We start from the raw sequence: 16,389 nt of genomic DNA on the forward strand, positions 1-16,389 counted from the left end.
AGTCTGAACCTCGGCCCCACTAGCGCCAGCTGCGTTGGATGGCGGAGAAGCTCTGTGTGTCTCTCGCCCTCCCTACCTTCCATCTGCATCTGGTGGCCGCCATTAATATCCTGTCCCCAGCCACAGTCGGCCTCCCTTGGTTTCTCCGGCTCTGGGGACCTCCCTGCTCCCAGCTGCGCTGTGGCCCCACCCCGCATGCTCCCTGCCTCTGATAGCCTTGCGTTCAGCTACCATGTGAGTATGGGGACGGGACTGAGGGCCGCACTCAGATCCTCGGGAAGGCCCAGCTAGGGGCCCACTCTGCGTCCTCTTTCTCAGGCCTGATGCTGGCTCCCACCACCCAGGAGCCCCAGCCGGGCTAGGCCCCCTTCTCTTAGCCCTGCTGCTGCTGCTACCCATGGGTGAGAGATTGTCTTTTTCTCTGAGAGCCTTTTGGAGGGGGAGGAGAAATCACCAGGCCTTCCTGGGGGATGGGGTGAGGTGGGGGGAGGGTACCCCTAGGATCTCTACTCAGACCCTGCCCCCTCCTAGTCCCGGCTCCCAGAACAAGTGCCCAGGAGGTACCAGACATGATGCCTCTGCCTGGTTGCTCAGGTGGCAACTGCCACCCACCTACTGGCAATCTGGTTATTGGCCGTGGCCAGAGCCTTCGAACCTCATCCACCTGTGGCCTCCATGGCCCTGAACTCTACTGTGTTGTCACTAAACTACAGGTAGGGAGAAGGGTATGGCCTCTGGAGGTGGTATCTTTGGGTTTTCTTGGGCAAGTTCAGCTCCTGCGGGAGTTCAGGTAATTGCTGTGAAGTTTTGGAGGAGGGTGGGGGCCAACCATGTACTTTCTGCCAAGTAACTCCTCGGACGCTTCTCCAGGACTCTCAGAATTGCTGCTTTTGTGACTCTCGGGACGGGAAAAGCCATGGCATTGAGAATGTGGTCTCCCAGAGTGACCCTGATGGCAAAAAGACCTGGTGGCAGGCAGAGAGTGGTGAGGGTCCTCGTGTGCCCCTGTGTGCAGGTCTGGGCTCTGGTCAAGGCCTGGCCACTGAGCAGCCCTTGTGGTTACAGGCGTTGAGAATGTCAGCATCCAATTGGACCTAGAAGGTGCCTTTTACTTTACCCACCTCATCATGACTTTCAAGGTGACCCAGTGCCCCACCCTGAAGGCTTATTCTCTGCCTCCTAACCCTGACCCGATGGCCACCACTGATGTGTGCCCTTGGTGACCTAAGGACCCCCTCTTGTCCCCAGACATTCCGCCCAGCAGCTCTGCTCCTTGAGCGCTCAGTGGACCATGGGCACTCCTGGCATGTGTTCCGCTACTTCGCCCACAACTGCTCAGGCCTCTTTCCTGGGATCCCTCCTGGCCCTGGCCGCAGAGTCAGTGACCTCGTCTGTGACCAGCGTTACTCAGACATCGAACCTGCCACCGAGGGAGAGGTCAGGCCCAGAGGAAGGAGGGTGGGGCCCTGGCATGAAGCCAGAGGCTCAGGCTTGCTTCTTCCCAGGTAATTTTCCAAGTTCTGGACCCAGCCTTTCTGGCGGAGAACACAACCAACACGGAGATTCAGGGTAACTATCCCACGGTCAGTCCTGGATTCCTTGTGTGTCAGGAAAACCAGAAACCTGCCTGTGGGAGGAGAGATCCTGCCTAAGTTTGTGCACTAGTGGGGCGGAGTGGCAGGCAAACCAGCTCAGCACCCCAGCGATTGTTTCCCAGCCCTGCCGCATGCTGGTCCTCTACTGGGGTCCCTGTTATGGCTCCCTGTCCATGTCCCGATACTGCTTCCCATACCCGCGCCCAGTGCACAGGGACCAGCATGCTAGCAGTTTATGTTTCTGCCCCGTCACTGAAGTCCTTTGTGGGGAGGCCCTACTGTGGTCCCCATCACTCCTGGCCCTGCCAGACCAATCTTTATCCCCCACCTCTACTCGTATCACACTGTACCCCATAAACTGTCTGTTTTGTGAGCCACTGTCCCTGTTCCCCATCACAGCCCCTTCACGGTCCACTGTCTGCCCTCCCACCCCGCCTTCAGTTCGAACAGTTCAGTTCAGTTCAGTTGTGTCCGACTCTTTGGGACCCCATGAATCACAGCACGCCAGGCCTCCCTGTCCATCACCAGCTCCCGGAGTTCACTCAGACTCACGTCCATCGAGTCAGTGATGCCATCCAGCCATCTCATCCTCGGTCGTCCCCTTCTCCTCCTGCCCCCAATCCCTCCCAGCATCAGAGTCTTTTCCAATGAGTCAACTCTTCACGTGAGGTGGCCAAAGTACTGGAGTTTCAGCTTTAGCATCATTCCTTCCAAAGAAATCCCAGGGCTGATCTCCTTCAGAATGGATTGGTTGGATCTCCTTGGAGTCCAAGGGACTCTCAAGAGTCTTCTCCAACACCACTCTGCCTTAGTTTACTGCATTCCGGAAGCTGCCACCAGGTGGCGCCAGCGCGTCTCTGGGTGTGACCTCTTCCTTGTAAAATAAATCTTGTTAAAGGACAAGAGAAACATAACATAACCCAGCAGGGCAGCCCAGAACCAGGCCGGGAGAAGGCCAGAACAGGACGACAAACCCCAAAGTAGCTTTTCCTCTATGTTCTACGATCTCCACCCACCTTGGCTTACTTAGGTTATTACCACTACTAGGTGTTCATGTGCACACACACCTTTCACCCTTCTGAGGCCTAGAGGTGTGCTCCTCTGATCAGAAAAGGGACCTCTGACAAAGAGATACAGGAGGTGGCCTTGGCTTGGTAACTGAGTTAAGCTGTGTAGAGAAAGGGGGCTGTGGACCCATGGAGCCCCAGTGTGGGCCTGGCATCTTCTGGGCAGTGCTCAGTGGAGCAGATAGACAGGGTAACTGTCTTGGAGCTCACATAACAAATGAGATGGGCAGTCCATAAGTACACATACCTCACGTGGTTTGCCTGGGTGATGAGCTGATCTCTGAGTCTAGTGATGGGCTGGGGAGTGGGGTCCTTTACTGCACTGGGGAAGCAGGTTTCCCGTATCTAGCGATACTGGAAAGGGGTGTCCAGGGAGCAGTGAGGTGTGCCTGTCTCAGCCCCGGGGTGATGGCAGGTCTGACACAGTGCAGAGGTGGGATAATCGCCACTGGGCTGTGGTCATCCTAAAATGGTATACTCAGGGGGTTAGGGTGGGAGAATCGCACAGTGCAGGTGCTGGAGGAGGTGGCTTCAGTGATTTAGAGAGGGGAGAAATCCCCCCCAATTCCTCCTCCATCTTGGGCATAGAGGGATCACAGCCCCTATGCACCTGAGGGCTCTCCATGTGTCTCCAGAACTCCTGCATGTGACCAACCTCCGTGTGAACTTCTCCAAACTGCACACACTGGGTGACAGGCCCCTGGGGGGCCTCAAGGGCCACCCCTTCTACTACTACGCTCTCTATGAGCTAGTGATTGGAGGCAGCTGCCTGTGCCACGGCCATGCCTCTGAGTGCAGGCCCGCACCCGGGTCCCCACCCAGCGTGGAAGGCATGGTGAGTGCTCCCGGAGGGGCACCAGTGGCTGGTGGGAGGGTGAGCCGGGGAACCAGGGCCAACTCCTCTTGCCCTCATCCCTGTCAGGTGCATGGCCATTGTGTCTGCCGCCACCACACCGCTGGTACCCACTGTGAACGCTGCCAGGGCCTGTACCAGGACCGCCCGTGGCAGGCAGCAGAGCCTGGGTACCCCCACGCCTGCCAGGGTAGGTGCCATGGCCTGCTCTGTCTGGCCACACCTGCCATGGGTCAGCCCACTCCATACCCACCTTCTTTGCCTGGCTCCAGAATGCGAGTGCCACGGGCACGCCCGCAGTTGTCACTTTGACATGGCCGTGTATCTTGCATCTGGCAACGTGAGTGGAGGTGTGTGCGATGCATGTCAACACAACACAGCCGGGCGCCACTGTGAGCTCTGCCAGCCCTTCTTCCACCGGGACCCCCTGGAGGACCCCCGCTCCCTTCACTCCTGCAAACGTGAGCCCTCCAATCCCCGACCCCAATTGTGACCCTGATCCTTAAACTTCACATGACCTCTGACCTGACTGTCCCCACGTCTGACCCCTGATCCAGCCTGTGACTGCGACCCTGTGGGTGCCCTGGAAGGGGGTTTGTGTGATGCCTACACAGACGCCACCCGGGGCCTCCTCTCTGGGCAGTGTCGCTGCAAAGTTCACGTCTGGGGCCAGCGCTGCGACTCCTGCCGGCCAGGTCACTATGGCCTGAGCCTCACCCAGTCAGAAGGCTGCCAGCGTGAGTGACCCTCAGTGTGACCCCCATCCCCAGGTCCTCCTTGCTGTGTCCCCAGTTACTGCCCTAATAGCCCCCTGGCCCCCGCAGCAGTCTCGTAGCACCCTGACAGCCGTGTGCCCTAGCCTGCAGGTGCGACGCCCGGGGCCGGGTCCCCGGCACTCATGCCTGTGATCCATCCAGCGGTGCTTGTCACTGCAAACGCTTTGTCTCTGGACGGGACTGCAGCCGCTGTCTGGTGAGGCTTGACCCCCACCCCTCCTTCTGATCTGACCTTGAATTGGGGTGCTGAGCTTCTAGAAGCTGACAAGTACCAGGCGGTAACAAGCGTGACTGCAGACTGAGCCTTGAAGGTGGGTCGGTGCCACGTCCTGACCTGGTCACCAGAGTCAGGGCCGCCTTGGCTAGCTGAGCCAACACGGGGAGCTTTGGGAACAGAAGAAGGAAAAGCAGTTAGACGGAGTAGCAGAAGTATGGTGCGCTGAGTTTAAAGGTGTTTCACAGTAAAAGTGGTTGAATGGGCACTCGGAGCATCCCCTTCTTGTCTCTCCCTGAACAAGTCCTTTAACTTTTATTTTACTCCTGGTTGTGTCCTCATCCTCTTGCCTCCTACCTCCCCTCTGTGGAGCCGCGCAGGAGTCCACCAGGGGCCCCTCTAGCCTTCCCAGATGGACACAGAAGAGCATTCAAGCCCTGAGCTCCCCCCCCCCCCAGCTTCTTCCTACAATTGGTCCCCGTATACTTTCAGCCCCGGGCTCCTGACGGTCCTCTCCTTGCCCACGTCTTCCTCTCCTTCCTCCACCCACCTTCCTCTCTTCCAGCCTGAGTTCTGGGGTCTGAGCGGTGACTCCCTAGGCTGTCGGCCCTGTGACTGTGACTTTGGGGGTGCCTACAGCAACAGGTACAGGGCAGGGCCTGGGCGTCTGGGTCCAGTGGGAAGAGTTGGGAGTCGACTGGGTCCCATCCCCATCCCCACCCTGGCCCAGGTGTTCCGTAGGGCAGGGCCTCTGCCTCTGCCGCCCCCACCTGCACGGCCGCCGCTGCCAGGAACTCCAGTCTGGGTACTTCTGCGCCACCCTCGACCAGGCCACTGCTGAAGCAGAGCATGGCCACAGCCTCCGGCCTGCTGACCCACGGCTGCCTGTGAGTGTCCAGCAGGGGCAGGAGGAAATCAAGGCTCACACCTTGGGGCTAAGGGCAGGGAGAGCATGTCCAGAGAGAGCTAGTTGGAAGAAGAGGCCGGACAGGGTTAGGAAAGTGAGGCAGGTCCAGGTAGGGGTGGAATCAGCATGGTTGGAAGTCTGGTGACTTGAACAGAGTCCATATTCCCACAACAGGTTTTCCCTGGTGGCCCAGTGGTTAGAACTTTGAGGTCTCACTGCTGAGGGTTGTGGGTTCAATCCATGCTCGGGGAAGTAAGATTCCACAAGTTGCAAGCTGTGGCCAAAAAAAATAAAATAAAATCCCCAGCCAGGACAGTACGGGAGGACACTGACATTTGACTTGCCCCCAGGGAGCCCCTTGGCCTGCTCCCCCCTACTGTCCACCAGCCCCAGGGACCTCCTCCGGTTGGCTCGGGCCCCGACTTTGGAGACAGCGTGACCCTCGCTGTGCCCTCCAACGTGCCAGGCAAGCCCAGTACAGCCACCAGCTGCCCAGGGTAAGGACTCCGAGGGACAGGGTTGGGTCATAGGTCACTAGGTCTTAGTAGGGAGGGGCCCAAGCCCTGGGGCTGTGGGTCACTGGGATCTTAGAGGAATGGGAACCTGAATCCTGAATGTTCTCGGTCCTGGAATGGTCTGGGCCTAGGAGTCTGCGTCTCACATTCAGACCCCAGGGAAGCCCCCGCCCCTGCATCGGGGAGCTGGCTTTGTACTGGGGAGGGGCTCAGACTTCGTACGTGTGGTGGACGGAGCTGGCCTTTCTCTGCTGGCACCCACAGTGCCTCGCGCCCTGGACTATGACATCATCCTACGCTATGAGACCCAGGTCAGTGGCATGGTTGCCAGGCAGGTGGGTGGGTGGTGCCAGGTGGTGGGTTGGGGCAGCTCCTTGACTGCTGGCTCCTGCTGATCCTAGGTACCTGAAGTGTGGCAGGCATTAGTCCGGGTCCGTGCCCAGTCGCAGCCCCGCAGTACCCGCTGTGCCCATCCGCTGCCCTCAGAGCAGCTGTTCCAGGCGACCTTGACCCATGTGCACAGGTAGGCTGAACCCTGTGACCCCTAAACCAAGACCCTATTATGTAGCCAACATATTTGAAGCAATACCCAAACGAAGTGGGAAACGTCCAACATGTTACATGTTTAGTTGATAAATCGTGTCCGACTCATTTGCAACCCCATAGACGGTAGCCCGCCAGGTTCCTCTGTCCATGGAATTTTCCAGGCAAGAATACTGGAGTGGTTTGCTATGCCCTCCTCCAGAAGATCTTCCCAGCCCAGGGGTCAAAACTGCGTCGCCTGCCAATGCAGGTTCTTTACCACTGAGCCACCATGTTCTATGACGTGTTAGCCACTGAAGCTAACACGTCATAGAACATTCAAAACAGGGGCCTAATGTAAAACAGGGCAGGGTTTAGTTCCACCTTGATCTTTCTTCACTGCTCGTATGATGAAACACCGGACCCTGTGTCTGCACAGTGGAAACAGAGCGTTCCTGGACTGCATGGTCATGACCTCCTCAGCCCACCCTTACTGCTCTCCCTGGTCCCTGCAGAGCCGTGGTTCTTTCCAGACCGTTCTGCTTTGAACCTGGAACACACTACTCTGTGATCCTGCGGCTGTGGCGGACCAAGGAGGGACGGAGACCCGAGGGAGGCACAATCCTCCTGGATTCAGTGAGATCCTAGGGGCTCCCCACCGCATCTGGGGGAGACACAAATTATAGCAGGACAGTGTGGGTGCAGCAGGCCCAGGGACAGGGAGTCATGGAGGCCTAGAGTTGCACCAAGAGGACTGAAGTAGGTGGAGAGAGGGAGGGAGGAGGATCCAGGCGGGGGGAACGCCTGTGCCAAGGGTCGAAGGTGAGCCAGGCAGGCACCAGGCCGCATAGTACCTTGTGGGCCAGAGGAGGGGCTTGTCCTGGGGAAGTGGGAGCCCTGGAAGGGATTGGAGCAGGGAAGATGTTGTTAGAGGGTGGCTGCTGCAGTGATTCAGAGCGAGGGTGCCATTGCCTAGATTGGTTTGGGGCCACTGATGTGTGTGTGAGTTTCAGTCATATTCAACTCTGCGACCCCATGGAATTCTCCGGGTAAGAATACTGGAGTGGGTAGCCTTTCCCTACTCCAGGGGCTCTTCCTGACCCAGGGATCGAACCCCAGTCTCCTGCATTGTAGGCAGATTCTTTGCTGTCTCAGCCACCAGGGAATCCCTGGGGCCATTGGAGAGGAAAGAGAAATAGACTCAACAGAGAAACAGGAAAGCGGCAGGAAGGGGCTGTAAAGGCCAACGTGTGTACAAACGGAAGTTCCAGCGCAGGTGTGAGTGAGTGGCATGGGGCTTACTGCCCCCTGCCCTCCACCCTCTACCCTCCTACTAGGTTGTGCTCCTGCCGCGGGTTGGAGAGTTGCCTGGACTGAGGTCCGTGGACCCTGGGGCCCCTGGCCGCTTGCAGGAACTCCACGAGGCGGGCTGCCTGGAGGCAGCGAGGGTGAGCCCACCCCGAAGCATGCCTGAGGCCTGCGCCCGCCTCTCCTGCAGCATCTCAGCCCTGCTCCATGGAGGTGGCCTCGGTGAGCGTGTGGCCATGGCTGGAGGGGGACTGGAGGTGGGGCTTGCAGTGGGCCCCGCAGGGTTCATCTGATCTTGCCATTTCTCCTGGCAGCGTGTGAGTGCCACCTACAGGGTTCACTGAGCACCGAGTGTGCCCCACTGGGGGGGCAGTGCCCCTGCCGCCCTAACATCACGGGTCGTACCTGTGACCGCTGCCTGCCTGGGACATTTGGCCTTGGGCCCACCGGGTGCCGTGGTGAGCCTTCAGGGCCCGTGGGTGTGGGGTCTGGGACCAGCATGTCATTTCTCTACGTGGCTTGATCGCCTTGTCACTTCCCAGACTGCCGCTGCCACCCTGAGGGGGCTGCCAGTGCCATCTGTAACCCTACAAGCGGGCAGTGCACGTGTCGGGCAGGCCGCACTGGTCGCCGCTGTGACCGCTGCCTCTCTGGCCGGTGGGGCTTCCCACGCTGCCAGCCCTGTGCCTGCAATGGACATGCCGAGTCGTGCCACTCACTCACAGGCGTCTGCCAGGACTGCCGCGGAGCCACCACAGGCCAGCACTGTGAGAGGTGAGGCTGCACTGGAAGGGTTGGGGAGGGGTCAGGATGAGGGGCTAGGCCCCGCTCCATGTGCCACTGCCCCCAGGTGCTTGGACGGCTACTATGGAGACCCCACCCTGGGCTCAGGCCAGCGGTGCCAGCCCTGCCCCTGTCCTGGGCACCCTGGCTCAGGCCTCTATCATGGGACCTCCTGCCATATGGACAGCACCAGTGGACGTGTCCTGTGCCTCTGTGCCCCCGGCTATGCAGGTGAGGCACGGTTGGCAGTGACCAACCCACAGCCCCGCTCACTTGTTCATAGTCCTGTTAGGTCCACAGAGCAAATCTCTGCACAGTGCCACCTGTGTGTTTGAGCTACAGGCTGGGCTCCTCTCTTCAAGGAGTTCCCATTCTTCTTTTCTGGCTGTGCTGGGTCTTTGTTGTGATGCACAAGCTCAGTAGGTGCAGTGAAGGCTTTTCTAGTTGTGGCGCGTGAGCTTAATTGCCTTGGGACATATAGAATCTTAGTTCCCAGATCAGGGATTGAACCCACGTCCCCTGCATTGGAAGGTGAATCCTTTACCATTGGACCACGTTGGAAGTCCCGGGAGTTCCCATTCTTAATGAATTAGAGGCGTGAAACTTGTAGGCCAAGAAGAGGGCCACAAGATTGGTGTCTACCCCGGGTCACACTGTGGGTCATAGCCCAGGTTGTGGCAGAGAGAGAGTCATGGGTTAGGGGACAGTGTGAACGTCTGGAAGAATTATCCCAGGAGTTAGACTGTGTCGAGGGCCTGGCCTGGCCCACAAAGGCCACGGGAGCCCAAGGTGAGGCCAAGGTAGATGGGCCACAGGTGAGGGTGGGGGCAAGGCTGGGCCAGGAGGAAGGGAATAGGTGCCTTTGCTTGTGTATATCTGGGGGGCCAGGAGGCTGACGGACCCCACCTCAGCCAGTGGAGCCCCGAGCCACCCCTTTGTCGTTCCCATCCCCTACAGATGTCTGTCCTATCCTCTGCCCTCCTGGCTGGATGGCAGACTTTTTGGCTGGTTAAGTGGAACTCAGAGGCCCTGAAGGTATAGGAAGATGCCTAAAATACCCACCTCTCACTTCGATCCACTCCAGGCCCCCGCTGTGACCGCTGCTCCCCCGGCTACTTTGGGCACCCCTGGCCTGGAGATGACCCCAGAAGGAGTCCCTGCCGGCCCTGCCAGTGCAACAACAATATTGATCCCCGTGACCCAGCTGCCTGCGACCCCCACAGTGGACATTGCCAGCGCTGTCTGCACCACAGCCACGGTGCTGGCTGTGCCCACTGCCGGCCTGGCTTCCATGGCAGTGCCCTGCGCCCAGGGGGCTGCCAGCGTGAGTGTGTGGGTGGGGTGGGTGAGGGCGTCCCAAGGTGGGGGAGGGGTGGATTCGCGTCCCTCAGCCCCTGTCAAGCCCTTCCTGTCCCCAGGCTGCAGCTGTGATCCCCGGGGCACCAGCCCTGTGAGGTGCCCACCTGAGGCTGAAGCCTGCTTCTGTGACCCGGTCAGTGGGCAGTGCCCTTGCCGACCCCACACACTGGGGCGGGACTGTAGCCGCTGTGCCCCCCTCTTCTGGAACCTCGGGGGGCCCCGGGGCTGTGAGCCCTGCAGCTGCCACGCCCGACACACTTTGCAGCCGGGGTGTCACCCAGTGAGTCAGCCCGTGTTGCGAGTAGCACGTAGCCATGGCTGGGTGTGAGTGCATGTCTGTGCCTGTGAAACGGTGTGACTTAGGGCCGGTGCGAGTGTTAATGTGACCACCAGCAGAGGTGTGCAGGGCTGTGAACAGCTGTGTATCTGTGCTCTCATGCGACGTGAGCTGTGAGCAAACCTGAGACCACACGGGTCCAACCCCATTCATTTGGTGCCTGAAGGAGACGAGGTCTTAAGTGTGCTCTTGGGTCCCTGGTGCGGACAGGGTGGGAGTCAGGGAGTCAGAGGGCATGGAGACAGCGGGGCACTTGACTCAGGACACATGGGGCCTGTCAGGAGATGAGAACCCAGAGGGCCCGTCGGGGGATGGTGGGAAAGTGGGGGTCGGCCTGGGGCGCAGACCAGAGGCAGAAGGAGAGGAGGAGCCTGCCGCCAAGCACAAGTGTGGGTACTGCCAGGCTGGGGCAGGGCTGAGGGGCGGCACCAGTGTGCTGCTCTGGGCCCTCTTGCCCTTCTCCCTCCCTTGTTGTTTCACTGCCTGGCCACACTTTTTTCCCCCAGGTCACAGGTCAGTGCCCCTGCAGGGCAGGATTTGGAGGCCGCACGTGCTCCCGGTGTCGGGATGGGTACTGGGGTGACCCGGAGCGGGAGTGCAGAGGTGAGCGGGGCGCGCTGGTTCACATGCCCTACCACCACCAGGGGTGAGGCTGTCCTGGCAGGGCCCTTGGGGTGGGGTGGCGGGAGCAGGGGAACCTTGGGCTTGACCTGAGGGAATGCACAATGTGTTCATGGCTGTTTCCTCCAAAACTTAAAGTAATAGTCGTGAAAACAGCTACAGGGAAAGAGTGTAGACAAGGCCATGTCAGGTGGGTCTGTGGAGCAGACATGCTGGGTGGTTCTCTCCTGACCCCACCTGCCAGTCTTGACCCGAGCTGACCCCAGCCTGGGCTGCAGAGCCCCTGGAGCCCCAGGCTGTCTTCCTGCCCAAAGGCGGCCACTCGGGATGGCCTCTCTGGCCTTGGTAGATGCCAATACCCCTGGCTGTCCGAGCAGTGGCTTAGGAGAGACCACCACGCTCACACAGGGCGATTTTCCTCTTCCAGGCTTGGTAGGAGTGGGGCTGGGGTGAGCGCCACCTGCTCCCTGCTCTGACCCTGTCTCTCGGCACAGCCTGTGCCTGTGACCCCCAGGGCTCCATCTCGCCCAGCTGTGACCCACACACAGGCACCTGCCGCTGCCGAGATGGCATCTCAGGGCCGAGGTGCCAAGCGTGTGCCCGTGGCTCTATAGGCAGCTTCCCACACTGCATGACCTGCCCTCCCTGCTTCACCTCCTGGGACCAACGCCTGGCTCCCCTCCAGCTGCATCTGGACACCGTGGCCCATGAGGTGGCCGCCCTGTGCCAGGGCATGCCTGGCTGGGGTGCTGGGCACCGGGGAGGACAGCTGCAGGCCCTGGAGGGTAAACTCCAGCAGGCCCAAACACTCCTGGAATCACCTTCCCCCACCGGACGGCCCCTGCGACAACTTACAGAGTGGATCACCGGACTCAGGCAAGAGGTCTGGGGTCATTAGGGAGGAGGGCTCTAGCTGGCCTCCCAGGGTCAGGGACTCAGACGGTCTCTGCCTGGCTATCTGAGTCCTGGGTTCGGGAGTGAGGTGAGTCCTCTGGAGTGAGGAGACAGGGGGAAAAGGGCATCTCGGGCCAGGCTGATAGTCCATCTTCCCGCAGGACAGAAAGAACCACATTGGCCCAGACACTGTGGGTCACAGCCGAGGTTGTGGCAGAGAGAGAGTCATGGGTTAGGGGACAGTGTGAACATCTGGAAGAATTATCCCGGGAGTTAGACTGTGTCAAGGGCCTGGCCTGGCCCACGAAGGCCACAGGAGCCCAAGGTGAGGCCAAGGTAGATGCGCCACAGGTGAGGATGGGGGCAAGGCTGGGCCAGGAGGAAGGGAATAGGTGCCTTTGCTTATGTATCTGGGGGGCCCAGGAGGCTGACGGACCCCACCTCAGCCAGTGGAGCCCCGAGCCACCCCTTTGTCATTCCCATCCCCTACAGATGCCAAGGCCCAGGTCTCCTCAGCTGCCCTGCTTTCTCAAGAGGCTCTGCGTACAGTCCAGGTCGTGGCCACACTTGGAGGACAAGACAGCCTCCTGGGACAGGCCCAGGAAGCCCGGCAGTGGACACAGCAGCTACTGTGGGCAACGGGCCGGCCCAGAGGGCCAGCTGTGTTGCGGCTGAAATTGAAGGGGCTGGTCGACAGGGTCCAGAGGTTGAGCCCTCGGCTTCTGGGACTGGTAGACAAAGCTGGAGTGGTGGGTGGAAATATGGGTCACTGGGGGATGTTTTGCCAAGGAGAGGACTCTCCTGGGACTAAACTGAATGTAGGGCCGTTCAAGATCCAGGACACAAATTCCTCACTGGGACCCCGATCTTGTTGGCAGGGATGCAGGGGTCGGGGACCTGGGCTGGCCCATGTTCCTGTGCCCTCGGGTGTTCCCTCTTACCCTGGGACCCTGCTTACCTCCCAGTGGGCTCTCATTGCCTCCCGTAACTCCTCCCGTAGCCTGGACATAGCAGCCATCACCTTGGAGCAGTGCCAGCATCTGGTACAGAGCCGTGGGGTCTGTGGAAGGGGGCCTGGGGGAGTCACAGGGTATGAAGGCTTGGCCATGGGCTCACAAGAGAAACATTCCACATGTGGCCCACCCCTACCAGCTACGGCAGACCCAGGCCACGGCAAGCTCCACAGGAACCCAGGCCTGGGAGGCATGGCGGCGTGCAAGGGGGCCCTGGGGCGTGGCCACCGTGTCTCGTGTGCGGGCAACTGTGCAGGCCATCCAGCGTTTCCTCTTGGGTACATGTCTGCTTGTTATGTGTCTGTTCACTGCTGAGGGCAGGGGCAGGTGGGTCTCCAGGACCCTGCTAGGGTACTCCTAGAATGAGGGAGACTTGTCAGGGCTGACCAGGGGTCCAGGGGGAGCATTAGTGTGCTAGCGAATGTTGAACAGGCTAGACCTAGGGGTCAGGAGGACTTGATTTGTAACGTTTGTCAATTTCCACGGTATGAGTAATTCCCATCATGACTGATATCCGCCTACCTATTATTTAACAACTGGAGGAGGAAATGGCAACCCACTCCAGTATTCTTGCCTGGGGAATCCCATGGACAGAGGAGCCTGGTGGGCTACAGTCCATAGGGATCACAAAGAGTTGGACACGACTGAGTGACTGAACACACACACACATTATTTAACAAGTGCTTAATATAATTCCTGAAAATGTAACAAGTCGCTCTTGGAAGCCTCTAGCATGATCTTCCCAGATGGCTCAGTGGTAAAGAATTCACCTGCCAGTGCAGGAGACATGGGTTCAGTCCCTGGGTCAGGAAGATCCCCTGGAGGAGGAAATGGCAACCCATTCCAGTATTCTTGCCTGGATAATCCCATGGACAGAGGAGCCTGGTAGGCTCCAGTCCATGGGGTCACAAAGAATTGGACATGACTGAGCATGCACACAGCCTCTAGTCATATCAGAGGCACTGAGAGGTTAGGGTCAAGGCTCGTTAAGTCAAGGATCAGAGTTCACATCCAGGATCCCTACCTCCATCCCCACAGCTGAAGGTGCGGACGCTGTGAGCATAGAGCTGGTGGCATGGCATGGGCTGGTGGTGCCCGTTCCCCAAGATGGGGCAGCAGGCCTTGCCTTCCGGCTGGATCAGATCCAGGGTGCCCTCCCTGCACCAGATGCCGTGGGTCAGGAGCTGCCCAAAGCTGAAGGTGTCCTCCATCAGGCACAGCAGACCAGGTGAAGGGCCAGGAGGCTGGTTGTAGAGGTCAGAGGGTGGGGAGGAAGGGAATGCCGGACTGATTGCCTACATCCTTCAGGGCGGGTACAGCCAGGGCTCTGCACCAAGCGTTGGATTTGGAGGGAGTGCTGGCTGAGGCCGGAACTCATGCAAGGGCTGCAGAGCAAGGGCTGCAGGTGGTGAAACAGAGACTTCGGGGTCTGGAGGCCAGTGTACAGGAGGTGATCCGCGCTCTGCCCCCCATTCCCTTCAGCTCCCTCACACCTCTTGTTCAGAGGCTGCTATCTCTATTCTTCCCCTGAGATCCTTGACCTATTCTGATAACACAAGGCTAAATACCCTGCCCTGCTGTGACCTCTTTGTGATCCCGATCTCCACCCCAGGTGGCCAGCCACCTGGCCCAGGTTGCACTGGCAGGGGATGTGACGCCAGCGCTGGGACATCTGTCGGGTGGACCTGCAGCTCTCAGGACCTGTTTGGCCCTGACTCAGCGGCAGGCCCAGGAGGCAGAAGAGCAAGCCACGCATGCCCTGGGCGTGGCCAGGAGTCTGGGCCAGGTAAGATGGGAAAAGTGGACTTGAGGTCTCAGGGACCCCTGTGCAGTAGCATGAATCGGAGTTTAGGTGGGACTGGGCTACACTGGGCTGAGGCAGGGTCTCAGTTCTAAAGCCCCCCTTCCCCCCGGGAACTTCAGGGGCCAGTGTGTTTGGGATTGTAGGGTCCAGAGGGGTGGGCTTTCAGAGCCAGCCCTGCCCTAGGAGCTGCAGGTGGCCCAGCTGGGTGTGATGGAGCTGCGGAAGGGCTCGGAGAGCCTTGTGGCCACAGTGCAGGATGCAGGAGAGCGGGCACACCGGGCGCGAGCTGAGGCCCGAGAGCTGCTAACGCTGGTACAGAACAGCTGGAGAAGCCTGGAGGGTATGTGGCTGGGCCATGGTGGGTGGGTATGGGGGGTGGTCAGGGTCAGAGCTAGAGGGATGGTGTAGGAGGGTCAGGGCTGGATCCAGGTTGGCTCCATATTCATATGGGGATCAGGCTGGGGTCAAAGTCCAGAACAGAGGGGTCAAATGTTGATTAGTGTTAGAGCTTATTTAGGGCTGGGATCAGAGTCAGGGTCTTGATGGAGATGAGGACCAGGGTCAGAGATTAGGGCCAGAGGTCAGAGCCTGGCTCAGATGACCTTAATCCCCAGGGTTGGAACGCCGCCTGGCTCAGAACGAGGAGGCACTGGGCAAGAAAGTGGCCACCCTGTGGGCCCTCGAGCAGCGGGCAGCAGAGCTACTGGGCCACATGCGGCTGTGGGCCAGGGCATATGCCACCTGCTGACTTCGGTCTGACTCCGAGTGACCCCACAGTGACCCAGGAATCCCCTGACCTTGAGAGCCCAGAGACACCAGAGTGCCTGCTGACCTGGAGTGATCCATGTGACAACATGTTGTTTAGTGGTCCTCTGACCTTGACAAATAGGAAGGGTCACGGACAACTCCCTGAGGCCATCTAGTGCCCCCCGAGATCCTGATAGAGCCTTATCTCTGAGTGATCCATAATTCTGAGTACCCTCTAGTATCCCTGAGCCCCTTAGATTGACCACGTGACCCCCCTGGTGTCTGGTGACCCCACTCCAGATAACTGGTGAACCTTGATGTTTCCCCTAAAGAACCCCAGCTATTTTCCCTGGGCCTGCCGCTCCAGGGTACTCTCCACCTGGCTCAGGACAGTAGGCGCGGATGTAGCAAGCTCAAAGTCGCCCGGACAGGGCCCTACAGACCCCAGAGTCTGGTCCCTGCCGAGGTCCCAGGGGCCTGGGTGGGGCACGCGCTCCGGCAGCCTGCATTCCAAGCCCGGATCCGGGCGCTCCTGGAAGGCCGAAATGTCTGGAGTGGATGAATAGCCAGATCTGGATTCACTCGCTACCGCTCTGGTCTGTTGTCGGTGCCCAGCTCCCTTTTTCATACCAGGAAACAGTTCCTCTTATGCCTACTTGTTGTAGTGACTGGGGGAGGCAGAGACCCTGGACAGGGGATGGTCTTTCTCCACCTCTCCCAAACCCTCATGTTGTCCTGTCCTTCCGGTCAGGCTGTCCTAAAGCTTCTCACAGTCCCTGAAGAGGGGAGTGTGGCACCCCGAGTGTGCCTTTCCACCGCACCACTGTTGCTGGAGCCCTGGGACTGAAAAGCCTAATTGATGGAAACACCCATAGCACCGATGACACTGGGGACAAAGGCTTGTCTCCATGGGCCCCTTGAGGTCCCCAAGATCACACTCCTCTCCTTGGCTTATGCCACAACCCCTACTTGGTGTGTCCCTGAACTGTAGTGGCCTAGGACCCCAAACCCTAGTGTTCCCCTGGCTTTGTGCAGAGTTGGGCCTGGGGGCACAATAAAGGTTTACAGGTGAGC

At 59.4% G+C, this 16,389-nt stretch overlaps 1 protein-coding gene across 5 annotated transcripts; it reads left to right on the forward strand.

Moving 5' to 3' along the window:
* On the forward strand, nt 1–16,387 carry LOC106991782 (laminin subunit beta-2-like). Of its 5 annotated transcripts, XM_042236223.1 has the most exons (35): nt 1–234; nt 319–401; nt 532–713; nt 871–985; nt 1,066–1,139; nt 1,249–1,437; nt 1,506–1,569; nt 3,298–3,497; nt 3,585–3,705; nt 3,788–3,976; nt 4,073–4,252; nt 4,375–4,487; nt 5,071–5,150; nt 5,236–5,392; nt 5,763–5,909; nt 6,059–6,238; nt 6,329–6,450; nt 6,965–7,085; nt 7,787–7,979; nt 8,072–8,215; nt 8,300–8,531; nt 8,608–8,771; nt 9,625–9,864; nt 9,959–10,179; nt 10,743–10,839; nt 11,352–11,733; nt 11,913–12,076; nt 12,244–12,500; nt 12,630–12,794; nt 12,904–13,042; nt 13,803–13,992; nt 14,073–14,214; nt 14,377–14,550; nt 14,752–14,908; nt 15,183–16,387. In XM_042236223.1, coding segments are annotated over exons 1-35 (5,514 nt in total). In that variant the 5' UTR covers nt 1–232; the 3' UTR covers nt 15,317–16,387. The 5 variants fall into 5 exon arrangements, with proteins under 5 accessions (XP_042092157.1, XP_042092155.1, XP_042092156.1 ...); XM_042236221.1 differs by having other exon boundaries at nt 12,244–12,794; XM_042236222.1 differs by having other exon boundaries at nt 6,080–6,238; nt 12,244–12,794.
* The last annotated feature ends 2 nt before the right edge of the window (nt 16,388–16,389 follow it).

The sequence above is a fragment of the Ovis aries genome, chromosome 19 (assembly GCF_016772045.2).
Source record: "Ovis aries strain OAR_USU_Benz2616 breed Rambouillet chromosome 19, ARS-UI_Ramb_v3.0, whole genome shotgun sequence".
NCBI classification, from domain to species: Eukaryota; Metazoa; Chordata; class Mammalia; order Artiodactyla; family Bovidae; genus Ovis; species Ovis aries.